The sequence below is a fragment of the Erpetoichthys calabaricus genome, chromosome 10 (assembly GCF_900747795.2).
Source record: "Erpetoichthys calabaricus chromosome 10, fErpCal1.3, whole genome shotgun sequence".
Lineage (NCBI taxonomy): Eukaryota > Metazoa > Chordata > Cladistia > Polypteriformes > Polypteridae > Erpetoichthys > Erpetoichthys calabaricus.
Window position 1 is genome coordinate 92,848,556 of NC_041403.2, and position 27,644 is coordinate 92,876,199.

Here is a 27,644-nt window from a genome sequence, read left to right on the forward strand (position 1 = left end):
TGGCATCCTTCTGCATGAAGAACTCTAGGTACTGTGGTAGCTGTTAAGGACATAAGGTCTTTTAAAACTTTTTTGATGTGGTGGCAGCCACATGTGTCCAAACTATTACAGCACCAATTAACAGAATATCTCTAAAAGCTCTTTTACGTCCTTTCTAGAAAACACACTGACTTTGCCGTTCTGCTCTTACTAACACCCTGTGGTGTCATTTTCTTAAAGTGCCAGTCCTTTGCAAGTCTGCTTTGTACCTGATGTTTCTCCTGCCTCATCCTGACCCTGAATTGGATTGCTGGTTTCAGATTGCTATGGTTCACCAGATTATTTCTTATTTGTCTGTTTAATGTGGCTAACCCTGCTTACACTATTTAGTCCTATGGTAAAAACAGTCCAGTTGCTTTTGCTTGTGGAATTTAATAGCCATTTGCTACATACAAAGAATGCTCTCAAAATAAAACAGCAATCCCCTTGCAAAACCTTACCAGCTCAGACCCAGATTGTCAAGACTGGGTGCTTAAATTAAAAAGAGTTGAAATGCTTTGAGATGAAAATACACTTCTCTGTCATACGACTAATCCTAAGGAAAAGGATCTGTTCCTTAAAATCTACAGGAATTGTTTACCTTGCACTCTCCTTACTTCCCTTAGAATATTACGGATACTGTGTACATTTTGTATGAACATGTGTTATATAAATGTTGCTGTGGGTATAAACATGTTCCCTTTTTCAATACACTTTAAATTGTGTGTGTGTGTTCAGTCAGGTCTAACCCTTTGTGAACTCATGGACTCCACTACTTTTCTGAGCTTCTTTGAAGTTCACACTCACTGCTTCAATAATATCCTCTTGCCTTTGGTCTTTCCCTGCGTCAAGAGTCGTCTTCTTCTCTAGTGAATTCTGTCTTTTCATACGGCCAAATGTTTTGAGTTTTAACTTCATTATTAAACATTCTGGTTAACAGGTTTTATTTATTGCAGTATAATTTATCTTCCAACAGACCAGAAAACTCTTCTCCAGCACCACAACTCAAAAGCATCAATTCTGTGGTGCTTAGCCTTCTCTTATGGTCCAACTCTCACAACCATACATTACCACTCTAAAGACTTTTGTCAACGATGTGACGTCTTTCCACTGATCCAGATTTACATTAGCCTCCCTCCCAAAAAGCAACCTCTTTTCAGTTTGTGGCCATAATCACCATCTGCTGAAATCTTTTGACCCCAGCAAAATAAATTCTGGGACTACCTACACTTCATTCCCATCTTTTGCCAGTGGCTGGTAAGATTAGTTTTTTTTGATGTTTTGATCATCCTCAGTTTGCATGCTCAGAGCTGTGTTATCTTGCATATCTGAGATGTTGATATTTTAATTCCAGATTTGGATTAATGAATAAAAATTGGTGACAATATACAGCCATGCCTCACTATTTTCCCAGCCTTGAACCATCCAGTTCTCCCATGTTCGGTTTTAACAGCTGCTTCCTGATCTACATTTAAATTCTTCACAAGAAAAATAAGGTGACCTGGTGTCCCCATGTCTTTGAGGGGTTGCCATTATTTGCTATAATGCACACAGTCAAACACTTTAGGGATGTCAATAAAGTAGAAGTTAAATGTTTTTCTGGATCTTCCTTGCTTTTCTCCATTTTCCAAAGAGTTTTGGCAATTCCAGTGTCTTGTGCCCCTACCTTCTTCTAAAATCAGCTTCCATAAATCCAGTTTTTGACGCCATATATGCTGTGGCCTAGCTTGCAGATGTTTAACATCATTGTGCTGGGAGGTAAAGTTAGAGCAATAATTTGATCATTTAAGCCCTCTTTGGCATTGCCCTTTTTTGAAATTAGACGACAGACACTTCCCAATTCAGCTGCTACTGTTGTGTTTTACATATTTGCTTTCATATTTGGAGCAGCTCTTCAATAGTTTCTTCCAACAGAGTTCAAAACAGTTTTAGCTGAAATTCATGACCGTCCCTGTAACCTTGTTATTAGCACTGCTTTCTAGAGCAAAATTAACTTCACGTTCCAAGATGTCTGGCTCTAGTTCGGTGATAGTATCATCACAGTTGTGATGTGATCACAGATCTTAGGATTTTTCCTATATACATCTGCAGTGTGTTTCCTGTCACCTCTTCTGCATTTACCATTTTTGTGTTTTAAATCAATCATCATCTTCCATTTTTTTTGCATTGGTCATTGAAGAATTTCTCCTTTGCCCTTCTTGCTATTCTCTGAAATTCTGCATTCAGTGGAATACATCTTACCCTTGCTCTACTACCTTTCATTTTCCTTCTTCCTCAGCTACTTCTAAAGCCTCAGCAGACAGACATCTTAGCCTTCTCTCTCGTGGTATATTTCTTACTGATACTTCATGGACAATGTTACAAAATTCTGTCTCTAGTTCTTCATGCATTCTGTATGCCAGATTGAAACTCTTAAATCTATTCTCCACCTACACTACACATTCATTGCTCAGATCAGATGTACTGATCCTGAACTTTACAATGTGGAGATCATGATCTGAACGACACTCGGCTCCACTTCTTGTTTTTGGTTACTGTATAGAGCTTCTCCACCTCTAGCTACACAGTCTATAATCATTCTGAGCTCTGTATTGACCACCCAATGATGTCCACGTGTAAAGGGCTTTTAGTGCTGTTGGGAACGGGAACTTCACTATAACCAGTGAATTAATTATCTTGGCACAATTCTAATATTCTAAAATTGACATCCCTTTCTAAAATTTTTACAAAAACCTACAGTATTGTTCTTTCAGAGTTGCACATAAGATTTGTTCCAAAACTTATTGTTAAAGTAACATCTGATTGTTTAAATATAAACATAAACCCAACCATAACCTGTCCATTAGTGATCTTCTATACTGTATAATTTTTTCTTTATTAATAATATGTTAGTATGGCAGCAATGAAAAAGTGTCTATCATCGTGCTCTAGCAAGTCCCACTATTCATAACTGCAGGGGGAAGCACTTTGCAGTCTTTCTGAACACTTCTTTGAATTCCTTGTATGCCTGTTTGAATAGGGAACCCACACACTCCTGACACAATGTGATGCTTATCAGTCTTACAGAACTCAACTTAAAGACTTCATAATGCTGTTTGTCTGGTGAACCACATCTTTAAAATATATATATATATCTGTATATTACAACGTGCATCTCGTGTACCGCAGATACTTAAAAAAAAAAAAAAAAAAAAGCGTGCATGTTACAAATTTCTTGTTACGCACTATTAACATTATTTACTCTACAGTAAAATTAGTATTGCTACTTAATTAGTATTATTATTTTAAATTTTTTATCCATCATCCAAAACATCATCATAATCCAGGTACCAGTTAAATAAACATAGTGGTTAAAATACAGAACTTCCTGTCATTATAGAAAACACAATCTACTTATCTTGTGTACTTCTTGCTGTTTCTATGCTCTCCCATTTTGTAAAACCTTTAGGGGAAAGAAAACCCTGAACTGCAGTATGGTTGGCACATATGAAAGAGGAGAGCATGTTTAGCAATGTCCCTGCCTTCCTTTTCACGGATATATACTTCTAACGAAAAAAAAAAGAAAAACACTCAAATAAGCACTCGGCTCCTGTTGAAATACAAATCACCAATATTTTTTAACCCTTGGGAACATGGAATGCAACAGACAATTGGACATTATTCAACCAGTACAGACAGTAATGTTAATTTTTTTTTTCATATTAACATACACCAAAAAGCCTTAATCATTCAGTTTTTCTTTTAAACAGCTGGATTTAGGTCTAAAGGGAGACATCAACAACCTGTCTATCTCTACTGAAGTGGTATTTCAAGATCTCAAATACAATGTCATAGGAGTAAAAACAAGATGTCTGGAAAGCAACTCCTGTTGCAACCCTTAATGTTACCTGCATGTTTTGTAACAGTGTATAGAAGAACATTGTAACACTTCAGAATTTTAAATTCAGTTGTTGCCTTAACAGATGGTTTGTGCTTCAAGAGTCCAAAATACTTCAATAAAATACTTTGGGACCTGCTACTTAATTAAGATTTATTGGTAATGACTGCCTGGCTCTTCTAACTGTTCCAAAACCTCATACAAAAACTTATTGCACACAGTCATTTAACTTTGTGACACACCAATTTTCTAGAACTCAGACTACAAGTGGCTGGGACATTCAGCTGTTAACTGAAGCTTTTGATACTATTGTTCTGTTATGACTGTCAGCAGGTCCAAATATTCTCCATTATTACATGGTCACTGCAGCACTGTAAGCAATACTATGATAACTTGGTCTGTTAGCCTTCAAAGTTCCACGTATCCAGACCTGTTAGTGTACCACCAAAAAATAAGTTTTTTACAGTAGAAGTTATTGAATTGCTATTAAAATCTGTCTGATAGGTCTCCAGGTCCCCCTCAATCTGTGAATTCTACAAATTTGTGAACTTTTAGTGTATCATATCGGGCACAGTTTCTATAATGTGTTACAGTAGTTCATCTTGCTCATTCTTCAAAATCTTGAGATTGGGCATTTCATTATTAGTACTATAAGAAAGAACACTGGATGTATTCAAATCATCAACATCAACTCATACAGGTCATTTTGAAACCCAAATTAAAATCCTGAATATATAACTAAAATACAATACATTTACTTGTTAAGTTTGGTAAAAATCAAAATACACATGGCCAATTTAGTAAAGGAAGGTGCCACTCTAAAGATCCAGGCAGTAGTTACACTTTCTGAAATCACTTAAGAACTCATTAAAAAAATTCAAACCTTAACAAAAATGGCTTCTCCTCTCTTTTTTAATATACAGTTGTGCAATGACTCAAAAGAACAATCATGAAAAGAGGGTGTTTTGAAATACATAGCTCTGCTATTAAAAGACCTATTTATAAAAATGTACTACTGTATTCAAAAATGAATAAAAACATCTTTTCAGAAATAATGCTGTTTTGAAATAAAATCTGCTATAAGAGTAAATTTAACATAGCTCCATTATTGGAGAAAATATTAAAATTGCATTACATAGATAATTAGATGATTAGTTATAATGTAATAGTTATATTGCATAATTTAAATAATAAGTAACATTATTTATGTATGTAATACTTGTACTTTTCCCCTCACAATGTAATGTCTCATATATATCAATGCACTTTCATGTGATAACTTCATAGCTCCCTTTTATTTATTTAATTTGGCAGAAATGGTATTCTATAGAACCTTACTTATGAGTATAATCCATTAGATACAAATAAGACTACTATATGATAACAGCTTTAAATAAATTCTTCTGAAAGTAAAGGCAATTATTGTGAATGTTTAATGCTAAAAACTAAACCATAATGGAGAAGCACAAAGTAACAAGTTTACTGTTAAACTGAGATTATGAGAGTATTAAACAGGCCCAATTCCACATAGGAGTATTGGAAAATTCTACTTGCAGTAGCTGAACAGCCCAAACGAAACAAATTAAAACATTTCAATAACTACACTGTACCAGATTCCTTTAAGTGGCCATTGTTCTTTATTAAAGAAATGGTTACTTGAATCCATAACTTATGATTTTTACTTTAAGAAGGCACCAATTGAAAAATTATTATCTGTCTCTCACCCCAATCACAGAACAGAAACGGTCTTAAGTCATGTTCTAAACATATAGGGAAATGCTACAATCAGTTTTTTTTATACTCCATACTAATCAAATTGTAATGAAAACATGCAGAAGTGCAACCATAATGCTCCCTCATTTTCTCTGTAATGAGCATTGATGCCCCAACATGCAGTTTCATTCAAAATACTTTGGGTAGGTTATGTTAAATGTAATCCTGTGACCAAATGCTAAGCAGTTCCTAGCAATTTCAGTTCTGTATAAACCTCTAAGTCACTGCAAAATGGTGGGAAGACTAGTTCCACTGTTCTAAATAAAGGGTGGTAAGAACAGCAGAAGACACTGCATTTCTTGGTATGTTGCAAGGAAGTGATTGGCTTTGTATGACCTTTTTGCAGAGCCATCTTAAAAAAATACTCCACCCAATCTTTATTTTCTCTTACTTACCCATGTTGTTAATATTAATTCCAGAGAAAAAAATATAATCTTATGTTTTAATGGAGACAGGAGATAAAGTTTCCTCTTTAATTGGATTCAATGGGGACTACTGGGGCAAATGCTGAACAGCATCAAACAGTATTAAAATATTCTATGAAAAAATACATCTCAAATCACCTATGTTACAAAATGTGATTCCCTGTACCCTTCTACTGAATAGCAAGGTGAATTAATTAAAAGGCCAGACCTATTTGCTATAAGATATGAGAGATGTGATATGGTCTGAAATACATTACCACTACTGAAAACCAAGAATAAAAATGACAACAAGTCTGTTGTATGGCGCATACTGTATTTCTTGGCAGATATAATGCAACCTCAGGTCATGACTTGTTAATTCATTCCAAAACTCAATTTGGTCGTGACCCGAATAATTTCCCCATAGGATTGTATGTAAATACAATTAATCTGTTCCGAACCGTACGAGCTGTATTTAAATATATAAACGCTCACACTCGTGCCCTCTCTCTCTCTCTGCACAGGGAGAGACCTGACAACGTGGTGGAAATCATCGGCGCATATGAACCAGGAAGGAATAACTGTGCTTGTTCATCACCCGAGTGTGTGGTTTCGTAAACAGATGCAAATGTTTTGGCGAACTTTTTGGTCGTAACCCGATTTGTATGTGGTCCGAGACGTTTATGACCTATATTGCCGATGTCCTATGCCAAATCATAATCACCTAATTGGAAATATTTTTATGGGTAATGTCTGCCTTTCTGCCTGCTGCTGCAATTTTTCTCTTTCATGTTTTTAGTTTCTGTGTCATCAACAGATGTAACAGTAAGTATCCATAGGCTGGATTTATAGTAGCAAGATATTCACCCCTTGTAATCTCCATCTGAACAGATGAATTAACATCATCAATCACTTTTACCACCTTAACAACGTATGCCCCTTTATGACACATTTATCACTTTAAAGAATCTAATTATGGTTAAGTTTTAAGGTTAAGTTCAAAAACAAGAAATAAATGGCATGCCTTGCCTACAAAAAAACAGCACAAAACTGGTCAGAACCAGACGAGCAGAAGTAACATCTGAATAACGGAAACTGAAGGACTCATCCAGGAATCATAATGAATACACACAGATCAAATTTGGTATGGACTACTCAGGGCCTAACAGGAGGATGTAGTGACACTGAAAACAAAACTCCCGTTATTAATAATTATGTTTACTTCACAAAAATTAAACAGATGATGGGGGGGGGGGAGAGAGAGAGATGAAAACCAGGTTAGACAGTGACAAAGCTACTAACATGGTAAAAGGCAATACATGAATAAATAGGAAATGTAATCTGGAGCCATTTATTCATGGCATATGTTGAAGGAACTGAATACTGAAATCACCATTACTGACACTGCCACTGACACTGCAAAAGGATCTGAATAGCAGCTATTTTAAAACTCAAAACAACGTACCATCTACCAAGGTCTCGTTGAAGCTAGGAATTTTGAATAATCAAACTTGTCAAGCACAATACTATTAGAGAAGTTGAGAAGGATGGAGTTTCGACCAACATCTAAAACGTTTCCTATCATCAGATAACTTCAATCTTTCAGTGTCTGTTTGTGAAACTTGATTTATAAACCAAATACAAAAACTGATGTCCAAATGTCCAAGTAAACTAAAATAGCATGTGTGAACAATATCCATAGGTGTTACTCATTTTAGTTGGCTTGAAGGAAAAGATCTGTAATGGTTCAGGCCAACAGCCCTGTTCCGGGCTCCCCAACACAGTGCAGACTGTACATTAAATTAACAGGTCAAAGAATGACAGTGTTTGAGGCCAGAAAAGGAAGAAACCTGTGGTAAATATGGCATTTACTAATTATCACTTTTCCATTAACAGAATTCTTCCTGCTAAATAGCCGTGAAACTTTACAGGCTTAAACCTGTGTAGCCTAATTGTGAAACTGGATACGGTGTTTTGTAAGGGACAGACTACAGATGTTAAAAAATATTTATCATTGAACAATAACATCACCAAACGACATTGGATTGGACTGATCAGTACTAACTACAAGCCCGCATATAAAATGTTGGTGGCAGATCTAACTGTAAAGAGACAATAGCTTGGTACTGAACATTCAAATATACAAAAAAAAAAAAAAAAACCCCTCTGCAGTCTCACTCTTCAGATATGTGGAGGAATAAAGGAAACTATCAGTCCCCCCCCCCCCCCCCCCAAAGTTTGCAAATTCTTATAACGCAAGTTATATCTAAAACCAGAAACTATCTGAACATAGAATAAAATATGCAAACTTTATGAGCTAACTAATGTGTAATAAAAACATCCTAATTTTTCACTTGGCACAATAGAAGGTATCCCAATTGCTAGTACCATGTTTCCACTGCAAATGCATACCTAGAAGGAAAAAAGTGGCATATGAATTGCAAAGGTCAAGATGTCTATTCCAAACATTGTTAAAATTAAGCTGGTGTCATTGTAACTGATTCTCCAGTCACCTCATGCACAAACTATTCATCTGCCACTTTTCACTGCTTACAGTCCAACATATGGCAGTAGAGCTTAAAGCTCAGCATAGCTTTCTATCCAAATTGAAGTACTAGGGCATTTTGGGTATGTATAAATATTACCTTGATAACACTACGTGGCATTCTATGCATTTTTTTTTAATTGTTTGCTTGATTTTTATTTATTCTAATCTCCTTATTTATGTGCCTTGATACAAAAAATAATTCTAATGTACTGCCTACATACAGTTGCAACAATAACATTTGAATTAAGATTTAATAATTACTTTCGGTGGTGCAGCTGCCCTAGATACTTGAAAACGTTACATTATAAATTTGCTAAATGTGCTTAAATACTTTAAGATATAAAATTCAAACTTCACAACTATTAAAATATAACAGGACAGATCAATTACCACATGTTTTCGTCAACATAACATTCACACTTATTCCCAATTTGAGGGCCACAGCTGGCTGGAGCCAATCATGAAAGTTTTGGGTGTAAGGCAGGAACCAGCCCTGAATGAGGAAATAGTCTTTCCATACCAGCACAGTAACAATTTAGAATTGATAATTAACTTAAATTTGAGAATTTGCAAGTAAAACCAAAGTAAAAGGAGAATAAACTAAATGGACATGGGGAGAAATGCAAACTCAACATAGTGTTCTAAAACATAAACGTTTAAATATTAGCTTGGCTGTAAAATTGTAATCCATACATATTGTAAAAGTCAAATCACTTGCTGGTGTCAAGTGTGGTAGAAAATTGTGTCCTATGTTCTACAATTTGTACATGAGTAGTGATTATGAGTAAGGATGTCATTTTATTATTAGTCAAAGTCTTTTATTATTACCCTGACAAGAATTTTCATAACTGAAGAAATATTGTACTTCCATCTTACATATAAAAATACATCTCCAAAAAGACAGTTGAAAATACACCAAAAACAAAATCTTGTTTTGATGTATTGATTAACAAGTACAGAGGTACTAATTAAAACCATATTCTACAGCTTGAACTCTCTTTATTTGTATGGCATTTCTAAAACAGTACAAAAATAAGTTTTAAAGGTCCCCAAGGTAACATTTTAGCCTCAATACAATTTATACACAACTCTCTTGAACAAACTGTCCTGCCTATATATTCATTCTTCATCTGAAACCAATATGGAAGCCCTATGTTACTGTGGCCTCAAGGATACAATCACAATGGAGCAATTGTAGAGATTCTGATCAACCAAAGCATTGCCTTCAAGCTTTGAAAGGAAACCTACACAGACACCATGAGAAGTTGGGGAGCAGAACATGGATACAGGGTTCAATTACATCTCCTGTAATATTACACCAGCTACTAGTGATTTATCTTGAGCCATCTTCAAAGATAACAACCTTAATTAATGTGGACTTTTCTATTACTTTCTATCATAGCTGTCCTGAAAGAACATTAAAAAATAAAAAAAAGTCAAAAAATTACAATCAGTTAAAATTACACATGATTTTTATAGTGCTATATAGTAAAAAGGAAACCAAACAAGACTCCTCTCTCATATCTAATTTCATTAAAAGCTTGCCTGTTACTGTTTTGTTATTAATGGAAGATATTTCTTAAAGCTTACAAAAATGTTCATGGATTGATTCAAAAATTAGTAACCAGTATATGTAAAATGTACAAAAATCACCATTCAAGAGTTAATTCTATGAAATCTGGAGTAGTAAACCCATTTTATCCTTCTCTTTCTGAAGCCACTTAATAAACTGTAGACTATAAACAGAGAAACAAAACAGGAAAGAGAAGAAATACTCAGGTTTTTTTTTTTTTTTTTAAACTGTCCAGATTTCCTTCTTATTTGTTGCGGTATAGTTCACCTGCTGTTGTCTGAATAAATCTTCACAGGAAAAGAGAAAGAACAAAAGGGATAGGAAAAATACAGTACACAAAAACAAAACAATAAAAGATCTCATTGTATAAGCATTTACGCACACTCATTAAATAAATTCTTTTCTACAAATACATTTTTTAATTACATGTAAATACATACCCCTTATATACATACAAATATGAAATATCATGCTCACAAATGGAATAAATGACAATAAGTCATCAAGTATAGAACCAGAAAATAATACTAGCCGAAATGAAACCAAATCATGTGTTTCTAAACAAAATGAAAATGCAACATCAGAATAAGGAACTGTTAAATCCTATGTCATGTACATTTGGTATTGTTTACTTTAAAGTAAAGATCAAACAGTAGAAGAACTTGAAATACACTGAAAGCTCAGACTGATATCCCAATAGATCTCTATATAATATTGACTCCACTTCAGCCTTTAAGGTAAATTGAAACTATTGCGTTGGAAACTGCAGACAAACCAACAAATATTAAATAACTTAGACCCACACGCACAATACATGGAACATTGGGCTCATAGCTAACCAGGTTAAAAAATTAAGCTGGTTAAAATATTGTATTTTGTGTTGAAAAATGAATGTACACAGCTTGATTTCAGTCAAAACAAGACATGAAACACTAATGGTGACCCATGCTGTTAATATGTTTAATTTTTTGTTGGCTTATATAAATGTACATTATCTACGATAATGTTTTGTGAAACAAAATACATAACCCAGGTCCAAAATCATACGCCCAGCAATTTTAAAGCAGTTATCCTGCATGTTCTTTAAAGAGGCACTTCACTTTTTGAAGCCATAATGCCATCTTACACAACAAAAAGGGTAGCAGAAAAAGTCATATCACAATAACTCAAGGGGAAAGAACAAAAAAAAAAAAAGAAAAACAAACAAAAAAAAAAAAAGTAAAGCTAAACTCTCAGTCAATTTCATAAAATAAAGTAAGCTACTAACTTTAGTTCTTTTGTTATGGTCACTCTGGTGGTTTTGATTAATACTTTAGTCAAAAAAGCGAGGAAAAAAGCATCCAGCACAATGTGTATTAAAATTCTGAAATTAAATTATTTTGGTATCAATATTTTTAGGTTGCTATCAAGACCACAGTTTGCCATTAAGAGTCATTTTCATCATGTCTTTACCTAGTGTAAAGAGACTCCAAAGATAAGGATAGCTTGAACAGTTTTAAGTACACAAAGATATTTCTACAATCCATCATCAAGGTGCAATTATAATAACTTGGAGAAAATGCAAATATTCTCCTGAACCTCTGTGCCATTATTTTTTTCTTTCCTTTGTCAAACAACTTTTTACTCTCTGAACATGGGCATAAACCTAACAGATACACATCTCTGAATCTTCCATTCGCAGCAGTGTCACATGGAAACCCATATCTGGGCCCCTCCTCATGTTGAAGTTTTGTTGAATCTCATGCGGCTATTAAAGCCTGCCATCTTTCATGAGAATAACTTGAATTTTTCACGTGGAACAGCACAAAGCAATTTCTTGGATTTTCCCTAACTCAGTCAGAAGCTGCTTGATGCGATGTTTTAATTGTGGAAGTCTGGCAAGAGGCTCTGGAGGCTCCAGTTCACCTGTGTAATCCAACCAACTTTCCAAAACTGTGGCGTGAAAGAAAAAAAAAAAAAAAAAAAAGACCAAATTAATTCAAGGGCATACAAAACAATACCACCTATACATATGTTCATTTTGTACCTTGTAATCATAAATTGGAAGCAAAATTTAAAACAGAAAACAAAAATAACTCTTTCATAATTGCACTAAAATACTTTAATACTTACCATTTATACTCGCGGATAAAATGGGAGTTGATTTTACAGTATAATTTCTGGTATTTTTGAATGTTGGTCATATAAGTCGAATGCGGAAAACTCACGCTATTGGTCCAAGAGATTATGATATGCTAAGGCCCACCTGAGAGAGTAACCACGGAGCACACTGCCTTTCTTTTCTATGTGGGTGTGGCAGTGCGCTGTATCAGTGCGTCCTCCTAACCTCTCTCTCTCTCTCTCTATTGGGCCTATGTGACCATGCAGTAATATCCGAAATATTCCGAAACAATGTTTCCTCTGATTTGTGTTTTTTGTATCTCACACCCTCATACACCTTTATCATAAGAACATCCCTTATCAATGATGTAGCGTTTCTTCAGAAGAAAATATGAAGCTAGTTTTAAATTAAACGTTGTTGAAGTAATGAAAGACATTGGTAACTATGCTGCTACAACAAAATTATGATGAGAAACTGAGAGATTGGAGGAGGCAAGAAAATGTAAAATTTTTTTTTTTTTTTTTTTAAATTAAGTGTCGCATTTTTCAACGGTTGTATGATTGATTTCTCGGGTTTCAAGACCCAACTTATACGTGAGCATATACGGTAATACTAGTCAAAAATGTGAGGAAGAAAGCATCCAGCAAATGCATATTAAAAATTCTGAAATTATTTTGGGATCAATATTTTTAGGTTGCTATCAAGACCAGTTTTACATTAACAGTCATTTTCACCTTGTCTAGCTTTACTAGAGAGTGACAAATTAAATTAGTACAGTAATTCCTCCTCGATAGCGGGGGATGCGTTCCACAACCCCCCGCAAAAGGTGAAAATCCGTGAAGTAGAAACCATATAGTTTATATGGTTATTTTTATATTGTCATGCTTGGGTCACACATTTGCACAGAAACACGGGAGGTTGTAGAGAGACAGGAACTTTATTCAAACACTGCAAACAAACATTTGTCTCTTTTTCAAAAGTTTAAACTGTGCTCCATGACAAGACAGATGACAGTTCCGTCTCACAATTAAAAGAATGCAAACATATCTTCCTCTTCAAAGGAGTGTGCAGAGAATGTCAGAGAGAGAGAGAGAGAGAGAGAGAGAGAGAAAAAAAAAGCAAACAATCAAAAATCAATAGGGCTGTTTGGCTTTTAAGTATGCGAAGCACCGCCGTATAAAGCAGCTGCAAGGAAGAAAGCAATGTGAAAGTAGTCTTTCAGCATTTTTTAGAGGAGCGTCCGTATCTTCTAGGCCAGTGTGCGAACAGCCCCCCTGCTCACACCCCCTCCGTCAGGAGCAGAGAATGTCAGAGAGAGTGAGAGAGACAGAGAAAAACAAACAATCAAAAATCAATACGTGCCGTTCAAGCTTTCAAGTATGCAAAGCACCATGCGGGAAGCATGTCGCTTGACAAAGCCAGAAGGGAGCAATGTGAAGATAATCTTTCAGCATTTTTAGACGAGCGTCCGTATCGTCTAGGAGTGCGAACAGCCCCCCCTGCTTACACCCCCTCCGTCAGGAGCAGAGAATGTCAGAGCAAGAGAGAGAGAAAAGTAAACAATCAAAAATCAATACGTGCTGTTTGATCTTTTAAGTATGCGACGCACCATGCAGGAAGCATATCGCTTGACAAAGCAGCCACGTGTAAGCCCAGCAAGGATGGCAGCAATGTGAAGGTAATCTTTCAGCGTTTTTTGAGGAGCAGCTGTATCCTCTAGGGGTGCGAACAGCCCCCCATGCTCACAATATATTTGAGAAGTTTTATTTAATACGTAATACGCGCTCTGGTTGGGTAGCTTCTCAGCCATCTGCCAATAGCGTCCCTTGTATGAAATCAACAGGGCAAACCAACTGAGGAAGCATGTACCAGAAATTAAAAGACCCAATGTCCGCAGAAATCCACGAACCAGCAAAAAATCCGCGATATATATTTAAATATGCTTACATATAAAATCCGCGATAGAGTGAAGCCGCGAAAGTCGAAGCGCGATATAGCAAGAGATTACTGTATATGAAACTGCCATTAGATATTTTAACTTCAAACAACAAATTTCTTAACTGAATGCAACATTAGTGATCACCGAACATGTGTAATTAGGCATGTTTGATTTTTTTGTCTCTAATATTTCATTAAGCTGAATTCTAACCATTTGTTTTGTTTACTTAACAATGTACCCAATCTGCTGTCATATTCACACAAAATTTGTGTACAGCCAAAACAAACAAAAAAAAGATATAAAAAGGGTCAACAATTTGTATGCGCTTAATGAAAGTTTGTCAAGACACTCCATCTTTCTTAATTATAACAATACCATTGCTTCATTAAAAGAAGGTTATACATTTATAAAGGGTTTATAAAGACAATAATTATATACACTGTTGACAGGAATTGATGAATTAAAAAGAAAAAAGTAAATAAACTGGATGTCAAAAAAGTAAGTGAACCAGCGGTTTATTACCTGTGTCAACTACTATAACTAAGCACATTATAATTTTTTCCACGACTATGCACAAAGAATACATTTAGTGATCAGGTAATACAATGCTGCTTCACCACCTTAGGCCACAGGTTCAACACGCCCTTGATCCTCTGCAGTTTGCATATCAGGAGAAGGTGGGAGCAGAGGATGCCATCATCTATATGCTACACCGATCCCTCTCTCACTTGGACAGAGGTAGTGGTGCTGTAAGAATTATGTTTCTAGACTTCTCTAGTGCCTTCAACACAATCCAACCTCTGCTCCTTAGGGACAAGCTGACAGAGATGGGATTAGATTCATACCTAGTGGCATGGATCATGGACTATCTTAAAGACAGACCTCAGTATGTGCGTCTTGGGAACTGCACGTCTGACATTGTGGTCAGCAACACAGGAGCGCCACAGGGGACTGTACTTTCTCCGGTCCTGTTCAGCCTATATACATCGGACTTCCAATACAACTCGGAGTCCTGCCATGTGCAAAAGTTCGCTGATGACACTGCTATCGTGGGCTGCATCAGGAATGGGCTGGAGGAGGAGTATAGGGACCTAATCAATGACTTTGTTAAATGGTGCGACTCAAACCACCTACACCTGAACACCAGCAAAACCAAAGAGCTGGTGGTGGATTTTATGAGGCCCAGACCCCTCATAGACCCAGTGATCATCAAAGGTGACTGTGTGCAGATGGTGCAGACCTATAAATATCTGGGAGTGCAGCTGGATGATAAATTAGACTGGACTGCCAATACTGATGCGCTGTGCAAGAAAGGACAGAGCCGGTTATACTACCTTAGAAGGCTGGCGTCCTTCAACATCTGCAATAAGATGCTGCAGATGTTCTATCAGACAGTTGTGGCGAGCGCCCTCTTCTACGCAGTGGTGTGCTGGGGAGGCAGCATTAAGAGGAAAGACGCCTCACGTCTGGACAAACTGGTGAGGAAGGCAAGCTCTATTGTTGGCATGGAGCTGGACAGTTTAACATCTGTGGCAGAGCGAAGGGCGCTCAGCAGGCTCCTATCAATTATGGAGAATCCACTGCATCCACTTAATAGTATCATCCCCAGACAGAAGAGCAGCTTCAGCGACAGACTGCTGTCACTGTCCTGCTCCACTGACAGATTGAGGAGATCGTTTCTCCCCCAAACTATGCGACTCTTTAATTCCACCCAGAGGGGTAAACGTTAACATTCAACATTATACATAGTTATTGTCTGTTTTTCACCTGCATTGTTATCATTCTTTAATTTAATATAATTTATTGTATCGGTATGCTGCTGCTGAAGAATGTGAATTTCCCATTGGGAGGGAGGGAGGGAGTGAGTGAGTGAGTGAGTGAGTGAGTGAGTGAGGGTAAGTAAGTATCTATCTATCTATCTATCTATCTATCTATCTATCTACAATTACGTGGAGTAACTAGTCAATTAGTCACCAGGAAAAAAATGTTCACAAGGCCCTCTTTAAAAAGTCAGAAAACATATCATTCTGATCTTTTTCATAAAGGTTACTTTACCACAACACACCATAATCTAAAGAGACCCCTTAAAGAAAGGGGAAGCTTATTAAACTATACTCTACAATAGTATACAAATAGAGGCAATATAAGACAACAGTGACTCTACAAAGATGTGCATGTTCCAAAGAACCATAGGTACCACCACACCCATGATCATGAGATCACAATTTCTGTCCATGTTCATCTCTCAACAAAACATGAAAACTGAACAGAAACTGCATTCAAAGAAGGCAAGTGTGGCACCCAGCTGGGGTTCATGCCCGGCCGGGATGCCCAGGAGGACCGGAGGAGGGCTTGTGCCTCCTCCAGAACACGAGGGGGTGACCGCCCTGGTTGCTTTGGGGGCCACAGTTACAGAGCATGGAAGCTCTACCCTGTAGGGGCCCGTAGCCACCGCCAGGGGGTGCCCCAATGCCTTGGGAGCCCTGGACCTCAGCACTTCTGCCACACCCGGAAGTGCTGGGAGGAAGAGGAGCAGGGACACCCGGAGTCCTTCCGGTTGCACAGTCGGCACTTCAGCCACACAGGGGAGTGTCGACGGAAGAGTGTTGGGAAGCACCTGGAGCCCATCCGGGGTGTATAAAAAGGGCCGCCTCCCTCCAGTCAATGGCAAGAGTCGGGTGGAAGAGGACGAAGCTTGGTGGAGAGGAGTGGAGGCGGACCAGAGATTGAGAAGGCATTGTGTTGTGTGGCCAGGACTTAAGGGGTGATTGGTGCTGCGGCACTGGGTTTGTGCTCACTGAGAACTGTAAATAATGTATAATAAACGTGTGTGTGGTGAAACCATCTTGTCTACCTGTCTGAGTACGGGCTGTTCCCCACACAAGCCATAAGAAAAACTCTGCTCCAAAAAAGAACACTGCTGCTCTACTGAGCTTGCTAAACACACCCTGCTTGATAAATCTTTCAAGAGTGTTTCCTGTAAGACTGATATGCTGGTATAGTGATGTGCAATGGCAACCCACAGTCCCACTTGTCCAAATTTCTAGTGTAGAGGTTTCCACTCACATTATATACATGCACATGTTAGGTTAATGGGCAAATGTAAATTATCCATGGATGGCTAAATGACAGAACGAGTCTGAATGTGTCCTGCAGTAGATTGGAATATCATTGTTAAGTCAGCTGATGAAACTGTTATGTTTGGGGTGGATTTCTGCCTTTAACACTAGAATTACCAGAGCCTATGAAAAAACTTGTAGATCTGTCCCACCTTAAATCGCTTCACACTTCTCCATCAGCATCTTTTGTCCTGTAAATGTGTTGATAAGCAGCAAGCAGCCTGCTATCACATCCCTCACCGCCGCACAGTTTTTTCAGCTCAAATCTGTTTACCTGCATGTCAGTTGCTTAGAGTTGTATAGAGTGATAAGTCAAGCAAAATGACACCTTTTATAAATACTATATCGTTATTTGGAACATGCATTTCATGTGTATTCCGTGTCTACAACGATCTATGTAAACACATCGTTAAAACAGAAACGTTTTTCATGTTTTAGTAATAATTAACAAAATGTAGACATGAAGTTTATAATGTGTGAAACCTGAAGTCCAAATATCAAAACAAACACTTTCACAAAAAGGTACAAAGAGAACAAGTGCGCTTTTATTCAAAAATATAACTGCAGAAAAACAGCCCACGTTAGGGTGACACGCATTTACTACGACCACTTCCATGGCACAACGGTATCAGCTGTTGACTGGTAATCAAAACTTCACGGGTTCAATCCCCGATGAGTCCGTTTTGAGAAGTGAGCTGCTAGCATTCTTACTATTTTAGAATAAAAACATACATTTGATTTCAGTCTGTAACAGCCGGTGTAAATACATGATACTTGTAAAGGTTAGCTTTGCTTTTTGTTTTGTTTTGTTTTTTAAATTCAGTTTCATTCTCTCAGTTGCGTTCATGATTCCAACCTACCCCCACCCCCACCCCCACCTGACACTGCTGTTTTCACATAATTATTACAAGTGGCTCTGCAATCTAATTGTGACTTTACGCTGTAGGAAGTATGTAAATAAACCAAGGAAAATAAGTAAATAACATTCAATCTGGCTCTTATATACAAAGTACAGCGACGGCAGCTTTGCAAGCAACTCTCCAAGCTAGTGTTTGCATCTGGATGGTGTATGTGCCCTAAAAAGAAGTCTGACTGTATTCTCGTACCAATGCTTGCGAACTGAAGTGTCTGAGTGCACGTTTCGTGGCATTACACGTGTAATTTTTTGAGCATGCCCGTGTCGCTCAAACACAGACTGCAGAGCTATAGCGCATCTTTATGTGAAAACAGCAGTGTCAGACTGGTGTGTGGGGGCGGGGGGAGGTTGTTAGGGTGGAATCGTGAACACGACTGAGAAAATGAAACTGGTTTTTTTTTTTTTTTTCCAAACAAACCTAACCTTTACAAGTATCACATATTTACACCAGCTGTTACAGACTGAAATCAAATGTATGTTTTTATTCTAAAATAGTAAGAATGCTAGCAGCTCACTTCTCAAAACAGACTCATCTGGGATTGAACCCGTGAAGTTTTGATTACCAGTCAACAGCTGATACTGTTGCGCCACGGAAGCGGTCGTAGTAAATGCGTGTCACCCTAACGCAGTTATATTTCTGAATAAAAGCGCACTTGTTCTGTTATATTTGTACCTTTTGTGAAAGTGTTTCTTTGATATTTGGACTTTAGGCTTCACACGTTATAAACTTCATGTCTACATTTTGTCAATTATTACTAAAACATGAAAAACGTTACTGTTTTAACGATGTGTTTACATAGATCATTGTAGACACGGAACACACATGAAATGCATGTTCCAAATAATGATATAGTATTTATAAAAGGTGTAATTTTGCTTGACTTCTCACTCTATACAACTCCAAGCAAATGGCACGCAGGTAAACAGATTTGAGCTGAGAAAACTGCCGCGGTGGGGGATGTGATAGCAGGCTGCTTGCTACTTATCAACACATTTACAGGACAAAAGACGCTGATGGAGAAGTGTGAAGCGATTTAAGGTGGGACGGATCTACGAGTTTTTTCGTAGGCTCTGGTAATTCTAGTGTTAAATATAAATGATAAAGAAATCAGTTTACTCATAGGAGAGCAGAAAGCTAAAAGGTAATGGGCTCTCAGTGTGAAAAGGATTTTGAATATTCAACTAAATATATTCATGATAAACTATTAAAATATTAAATTATTTAAAATAAATTTATACCAAGAAAATAGTTTGTTCTAGAACGGCACAGTCCTATTTCTGATTTCAAGCTAACAATGTAGATTCAGGCAAATAACTGTAGTAAACTAATTTGAAACAGGTGGTATAGGTTTGTAGGCAAGAATAGACAAAAAGTCTTCAAAGCACATGTGGGACAATGTTTTGTAACCACAAGAAATTATTAATTTCTGTCACACCATTGCTTACTTAAAGGCTGAGTTCACTCTGCATACAATAAAAAAGTTGGTTTGTTTGTGTGCAGTGCACACAAATATTTTATTAAATAAACAGGCTTAACATGGAATCAATTAAGGTATTTTGTCTATGACATTAAAATATGAAGCATTCCTACAAAATACTGTCAAGTGATAGAAGAATTATGTATGGTGTATGACAAGATAATCATTAAAGCAAAGCTGCCTGTAATTACCATCCAGTTCTTTCTCAATGAAGTCCATACGATGCGTTACTTCATCTTGCACTGCCTCAATGTGGTCCAACAGGTTGATCTGCCACTGCTGCTGTACCTCTCCATCCTCAAGATTCAAACTGAACTCTTCCTCTGAAAAGCTTTTCTTAGAAACATCACCTTCCTAAAAGAAATAAATTTTGATTACAAAATGACAAATCCTACAGGACAGCAAACTTTAAAGGCCATACCATATTTACTAATAAAAAAGTATTTTAAATGAGGACATGGATTCTGATCAAGAATTGTTAAAAATAACACAGGATCACTTGTCCTATTCAGGGAAACTGGAAAAAATAATGTATCTAACAAACTATTTTTAAAATTATGTTTCCAACTCAGGAAAAGTATTCCTTTGAGTCATCTGCTAGAGACCTTTTATAAACAATCCTTCCCTTATAAAAAACTGAAATTCATTTACTACCAGGTAGGTTGTTATATGGCCTAGTAATAACAATACTGTTAGGAAATGTGTTAATGTTTAGTCGATTTATACATGAAAACTATTTAAGAAATTACAAAACTGTTAGCATCTAAGCCCGACCCACTAAACATTGCGCTTTATAGAGAAAATGCAATTTTCATAGCTTCATTATAAAACTGCATTTTGATATTATAATTTAAAAATGCAGAACTAAATCAAGTATTATAAATAGCAAAGCAACCTCTGACAGAACAGGTACACTACAGGTCAAAAGTTTTTGAACACCAAATTTAATCAGTTGAAATGCAATGAATGACCTAGAATGGTGAAACGGTAAGCAATAAACTGCAGGAAGTATAAATTTAAAGTTTAGGTTAGCAAAAACTGAAAACAAGGAAATATCAGAATATTACAAATGGGCCTTCTGTAGGTAACAACTAATAGGCAACAACCTACAAATATTACGCAGCAATTAAAGTAAATTAGGCCTTGTAAGTTGAAGTAAATTAAGATTACTTAAAAATCCTCTGTCCATCTTAAAGTAGAGTTGGAACAGATTGTGCCAGTGATAATGGCAAGAAAACTGCAATTAACAAATGAAATGAGACAGAGCATTATTACCCTTTGAAGTGTAGGCCTTTCATTGCGAGAGATTGCAAAAAAAAAAAAAACCAAAGTGTCAGTGAGTATGGTGTCCTACACAATATAAAGGAAACTGGAAAAAACTGACAGAATCACTGGCAGACCCAAAGTCACAACCCAATCTGAAGACAAGTTTCTGAAGGTCACCAGCTTGCATGATAGGCACCTCAATGCATAACAGCTTAAAGCACAGCTTTACAGAGGTCGAAAAAAATCAAGTGTCCGTTTCTGCCCTTCACATGCATAATAAGAACTTCTAAATCATTTAAGATCATACACCAGCGCCGTTTATAACACAGGTACAGTGGAACCTCAGTTCACGAACATCTCGGAACACGTACAAATCGGTTTACGACCAAAAAGTTCGCCAAATTTTTGCATCTCTTCACGACCACACACTCAGTATACGAACAAGATGGATTCTGTTCCCTTAGCTGGCCAGACCATTATAACATGTGGTCAGGAAGGGAGGTGTGACATTCCCCATTAGGAGGTGGGTATGGAAAGGCAGTGTGGCAGATGGGGCACAAGGACTGACTTCCAAGCAATGATGTTCCGTACTTGGATGGGACGGCGGCATATTGGACATATGGTTAGCAGTTCTTTACTCAGTCAGGAAGCCACAAGAAAAATGGAAAATTGAAAGACTACCTCTCATGCTCAAGTTGTCCCTTAGTACACTAGGTGGCAGCATCCCTGGTGGAAAGCCTCTATTTGGAATCCCCCAGGCAGGATAGAAAGTTTGGTTCCACAGGATTGCCTTGTTTGGTTCAGTGGGTGCAGTCATGGGAAGCTGTTGGGAGATGAATTTCCTGTTCCAGGGTGGCTCTGCCTGACCCACAAGTGCTACCTGGACACAATGGTTTAGGTATCAGAAGTACTCTCGGGTCAGGTTTAAAAGGGAGCCCTCCACTTTGCTTAGATAGCTGGGAGTCTGGTGCGGAGGAGAGACAAAGCTTGCCGGGGAGGAGTAGAGGTAAAGGGAAAAAAAGAAGCCTGTGACAGAGGTATTATTTTCTATAAAGGGCTGATTTAAGCCTGGGACTGCTCTCTATGTATTTGTGTCAAGGGTTTGGGGTTCAGTTATGCTCCCTAGTGTCAATAACATTCACCTGTTTCTTATTTTTTAAAATCTTTGATTTGAAGTCCACAATAATAATTAGTAAGTACAGGTCAATTCCACATTACTATTGTTTCCTTACTATTGCTTACCATTTCTTGTAAAGAGGTCGTTTCCAAATAGGACTCACAACTTCTTCTACTTCTTTCCTGATCCATACTCCTGCTATAGCGTCCATGGTCCAGTATAAGAAAATCATCCACATTTTCTCTAATTATCTGGGTTCGATCATCGAGTTCTGCACTCCTGGTTTCCACAACAAGACGTTGCTCCAAGGCTGGGTAGTAGGTACGAGGCTTCTGGTAGCAGTGCTCACTTGTGATATATGATTCCTGTATACAGGGTCCAATGCAAGGTTTTACATTAACCTCTTCAACACTCCAGCATACCATGCTCCTTTCTTGATCATCATTCTCTTCCCGCACCAATGGTGGTTGTTTCTTTCGTGGCTTGTCCTTACAGTCAATGTGCTTCCATGACTGACACCATAACTTCAAATCTGGGTGAGCTTGGCTCCTCAGATTTAAAAAAAAAGAAGAAGAAAAAAAAAAAGTATAAATTCACCAAATCAATGAAATAAAACCAAAAAATAAAAAAAGCAATTCATTCTGAACTATATACTGTAATCAGACAAACTCTGCTGTGGGCTAAAATCTTCTTAAACTTTTCTCTCTCTGATAAATAAAAAATGAACATATCACTCACTGCAAGATGCTTATTTTCAGTTGTAAGCCATTGAGCACTTCAATGACTTTCTGAACATCCCCTAAAAGCTGATGAGTAGCAGCAATCTTTTTGCCATTTTGGTGTGAGTAGTTCTCTTCTAGAAATGGTAAACCATACATATGTCCACTGCTGAGCCATTCTTTGTCATACCAGTATTTTAAACTCTGTCTCTGTCCTGCATAAAGAAAAATTATGAAGAAATTTAAAACAAACGTTTACTGAAATTAGCCTGGTTTAAGGTTTCATGAAAAATTAATGGTTGTCAAATAAATCTACCGAGTATGACTTTATTTAAATTCTAGCCAGTAAGAAATGGCCTGGACTTACCATAAGTCTGTCTGTGAAAATGAAGCAGAAGATTAGCTCCTGGTTACCCATTAAAAAAAATTAAAAACAAACTTCATTGCTTACTTGATAGAATATCAATTACAAAATTCATATTAAAACAAAAGGTTAAACACAAAGAATAGGAAACAGTAGTTAAGCATACTATATAAAGCACATATAAAGTCCCATTTACCATTGTTACAGCTTATATAATTACACTGTACCCAGTTAAATGCATATTAATTTATCAGGCTGGCACAGAATATGAACTATAATAAGTCAATACATATAGCCTACACACATGATTCGAATGCCAACAGAGAACCTTTCTAACTCCATCCAAGAAACACATCAGCCATAAAAGTCTGGTGCGTACCCTCACTTGTTTCCAGATATAGCAATCTCATTTGTAGAACCATTTTAAGACACAGACATGTTCTCCATCTAAGTCTGCCATTTAATTTTATTCATGCAGAATACATTCATATTCATATTAATTTTATTATGTTCCAGCCTCATTATTATGGTCATTATGGCGAGTGCATGTTGTGACTACGCTCAGGACTGATATGGTTCTTGTGTCACAAGTATCAAGGCAGGAAGTTCTGCTGGAATTGACTGTGCCCTGGTAAGACCAGATGGGAGAGGTGTTCCAGAGAAAGACAGCTAAGTATGAGGAGCTCAAAGGCGAATGCCAAAGCAAAAGATGGAAGACCTGTTGCTGCCCCCTTTGAGATCAGTTGCAGTGGACTTGCTGGCCAGTCGCTCTGCAGAGCCCGAAAGGAGCTGGGGATCAGGGGACTGCACAATAAGAGAGCCATTAGGAACATCACTGATAACGCTGAGAAAGCATCCAGATGGCTGTGGATCAAAAGGAGCGATTCGTGGACCATTTAAATTACCAAAACACAAGTCGGGGGCTAGTCAACCCTGACTGGGTCGCCTAGATGAGAGAGTATGATGTTCAAAGCCCAGAAGCACCCAGTGACCCCAGGTTACAGCACTGATAATGTATCTAGGTTATACTATAAGGTGTGTGTTAAATCATTTGAGTTACTTCAAAAATAGATCTGTGTGCCTTTAGAGTAAAATAATGTGACCACTTAGTTGGAAGTTGTAATTGTTTAACTTTTTTGTTTTTTAAAGCCAAACTAATGTTCATTAGTATAACCCCTAAAATGTGATGAATGTAGTGAAAGAACATGCGTCATATATGTGAAAGGAATGTTGGTGAATGCAATGGGACTTTCCGTTATAGTGTAGATTCAATTTTACCAGTTATACTGTAGATTCAATTAAATATTTCATTTTAGACACTATGAAAACAGTAAAACAAAGGGTGTTTTACAGCAGTTCCAAAATGATGGATTAATGTTAACATGAAAAGTTTGATTTCACACAGAAAACCTTAAAGTTTTAAAGGAATGTAAAAAGAGGGACATATTTGGCAAAGCACTAGAATTTTGTGACATTTGAAAATTTTATCAATTTGACTCACCTATTAATTATTATTCTTTAGGACATTTTTTAACCAGCTAATATAAATCTTACAACAGCAAATGTTACAAACCTAACAGAGAGATTCTCTGACAAAATATATTTTAAAAGCATGTTGATAAAAAAAAAAGCTTTAAAGAGTTTAAGTGAAAATATCCTGATCTTGGAATTCATTAATTATATACAGTACAAATATTTTTATTTTTGTACTGATTTTAAGCAGTATTTTCAACTTGTTGAAGAGGAAATGTCAGAATAAATTTGTAATGTGCACATTGTAAAATAAATCGGGTCATCCATGATAATATCATTTTTTGTAAACCTTGAGTTGAAAACCCCTGAATATTATAACAAGAGTACAATCACTACAAGTAATTGATATTTAGAAAGGTCAGCTATTGAGCTATTAAGGATTGAGAGTTCAGAATGGGGATGGTGCTATGAAAGAAATTGTTCCTGAACCTTCTGGTGTGGGACCGATGGTTCCTGTAGTGCCTTCCCAATGGGAGGAATGTAAACAGTCCACGGTTGGGGTTTTAAACATCCTTGATGATGCTGCAAGCTCGTCACAGACACCATGTATACTGCAGGTCAGCAATAGTCGGCAGTGTGATGGCGATAATGTGCTGGGAAGTTTTCACTACCCGTTAATATGCTCTCGATAGTGCAACTGTAAAAGTTCAAGTTCAGTAGAATCCGAGGAGCTAGGCAGACTTTCTTTAGCCTCTGCAGAAAGTAAAGTCGCTGTTGAGCTTTTGTAACCAGACAGAAGTGTTTATTGTCCAAGAAAGGTCCTCAGAAATGTGAACGCTCAAGAATTTGAAAATCGAAACACTCCACCTCAGCCTCACTTATATGGATAAGAGTGACCATGCTGCCTTTAGTTTTCTGTTAATCCACAATGAGCTCCTTGGTGGTCTTTGTGTTAATGGAGAGGTTATTGTCAGCACACCTTATTGCTAGGTTCTGAACCTCCTCTCTATAGGCTGACTCATCATTGTCACTGATCAGTCCTATTACTGTGGTGTAGTCTTGGAACTTCATGATGGAGTTGGAGCCATATAAAAGGATGCAGTCATGGGTAAAGAGGGAGTAGAAGTGTGGGCTGAGCACACAGCCCTGTGGAACACCAGTATTCAGAATCAAGGTAGAGGATGTGCGGTTGTTTAACCTGAAAGACTGAGGTCTGTTGGTTAGAAAGTCCAGTGTCCAATTACAAAGAGAGGTGCTGATGCAGCGATTGCTGAGATTATTTACCAGATTTGAGGGGATGGTGGGTGTTAAATTTGGAGCTAAAAATCAACAAATAACATCTTGATGTAGGAATTGTTGCTATCCAGGCGTGTCAGGGCAGAGTGAAGAGCTGAGGATATGGCATCCTCCGTTGACCTATTAGGATGATGGACAAACTGGTAGGGATCTAGTGTGGGAAGTAGACTGGATTTGAGGTGGGCCAGAACCAGTCTTACAAAGCATTTGGTGATGATGGGGGTGAGTGCAACAGGGCAGTAATCATTCTGGCTCCCTGGAGAGGATAGTTTAGGCACTGGTACAATCATCGTGGACCTAAGGCAGGCAGGGATGACAGCTAGGGCCAAAGACAGATTCAAGATGTTACTGAAAACCTCAGACAGTTGCCCATCGCAGGCCTTATGCATATGCTCAGGTATGCCATCAAGACCAGCAGCCCTGTGTGTATTACCTTTGCTAAGTGCCGATTGTACAGTGGAGGTGGCAAGTCTAAGGGGCTGGCCATCTGGGAAGGAGCAATTGTGGTTGCAAATATTTTATTGCTCCGATCAAATTAAGCATAAACATTGTTTAGCTTGTCAGGAGGAAGACAATACTTGTTGCTGAAGTTGTATTTACCTATGATATAGCAAATCATCTTCACATTTTCCATGGCACTATACATGAATCTCAACTATTATTTATGGGTACATCTATTTGTAAGTTAAACTAATATGACAAATCATAGAGTATTAATACATTGAGTAATTGTTTAAACACTAGAATCCCTGAAGCCTACGAAAAACAGCATGACACTGCCTGATCTAAACACTAGCATGGCAATTTGCTTGCATACTAAAGTGAATACAGCTGCAGGTGGAAGTCCCATTTTACTTTATGGTGCCAAGCAGAGTTATGCTGTGGTGCGGTAGTCGATTAGCCAGTGAAAGCGCTGTGAAGAAGCTGTGTTGTTACAGCCCTGCCTTTGTCGATTCAAACAGTGGTCATTGGACATCATATTTTTGCCGGTACAACAAATAGTTCTGAGCAGGCATGAACCACAGTACATACTGTCATCATTGCTGCTCTTGTGAAAAGAATGGAGAGAAATGGCATCAACTCAGAGAGGGAGAGGCAAGTTCGTTGTACCACGTGAACATCATTGAGGGAATAAAACTAAATAATAAAAAAAGTACTAACTCTTACAAGTAGCCAAAATTTACACCGGGTGTTAAGGACTCTATTCAAAATGTATATTTATATTATACTGTAGTAATAATAATAATAGCAGCTCACTACTCATAACGCAGTGCACCCAGTCTCAAACCCGGTACCTTCGAGTTATAAGGCAGCAGTTCTTACCTCTGCACCATTCAAGAATACATATCAACTTCTGGTCAATTGACATTTGAGCTTAGGATTTTAATTCATTGACAGCAACATGTAAATCGAATGCTTTTTTTTTTTCCTTGGTTATATTCTTGAATAAAAGTGCACATATTTATTTGATATTTGGACTTAAGTCTTCACACATTCTACACTTCACGTCATTATTAGTATAACATGGAAAAAGTTTCTGCTTTAGGTATGTGTTCAGCATTTCTTGCCTCACATTTCCTTTCATCCTACACTTAGCCAAATCTTCATAGACATGAAACACACATGAAATGCATGTGGTCCAAATAACAATATACTGTATTAG

At 37.4% G+C, this 27,644-nt stretch overlaps 3 protein-coding genes across 7 annotated transcripts in view; 2 read left to right on the forward strand and 1 right to left on the reverse strand.

Annotated features, from left to right (window-relative positions):
* Nucleotides 1–27,644, forward strand: part of ndrg3b (ndrg family member 3b) — a 1,230,027-nt gene that overhangs the window by 156,776 nt on the left and 1,045,607 nt on the right. The window lies entirely within an intron of this gene.
* id1 (inhibitor of DNA binding 1, HLH protein) overlaps nucleotides 1–27,644 on the forward strand; it is a 739,503-nt gene that overhangs the window by 68,782 nt on the left and 643,077 nt on the right. The window lies entirely within an intron of this gene.
* Nucleotides 9,735–27,644, reverse strand: part of phf20b (PHD finger protein 20, b) — a 145,284-nt gene continuing 127,374 nt past the window's right edge. For 4 of the 5 annotated variants that reach the window (XM_051932911.1, XM_051932913.1, XM_051932912.1 and 1 more), the window contains 4 exons: nucleotides 22,868–23,063; nucleotides 22,255–22,678; nucleotides 19,938–20,100; nucleotides 9,735–12,125 (listed from right to left, as the gene is read on the reverse strand). In XM_051932911.1, coding sequence (XP_051788871.1) covers nucleotides 11,983–12,125; nucleotides 19,938–20,100; nucleotides 22,255–22,678; nucleotides 22,868–23,063 — 926 coding nt within the window. In that variant the 3' untranslated portion in view covers nucleotides 9,735–11,982. The remainder of the gene's footprint in view (nucleotides 12,126–19,937; nucleotides 20,101–22,254; nucleotides 22,679–22,867; nucleotides 23,064–27,644) is intronic. The other variant, XM_051932910.1, reaches the window with a different exon arrangement.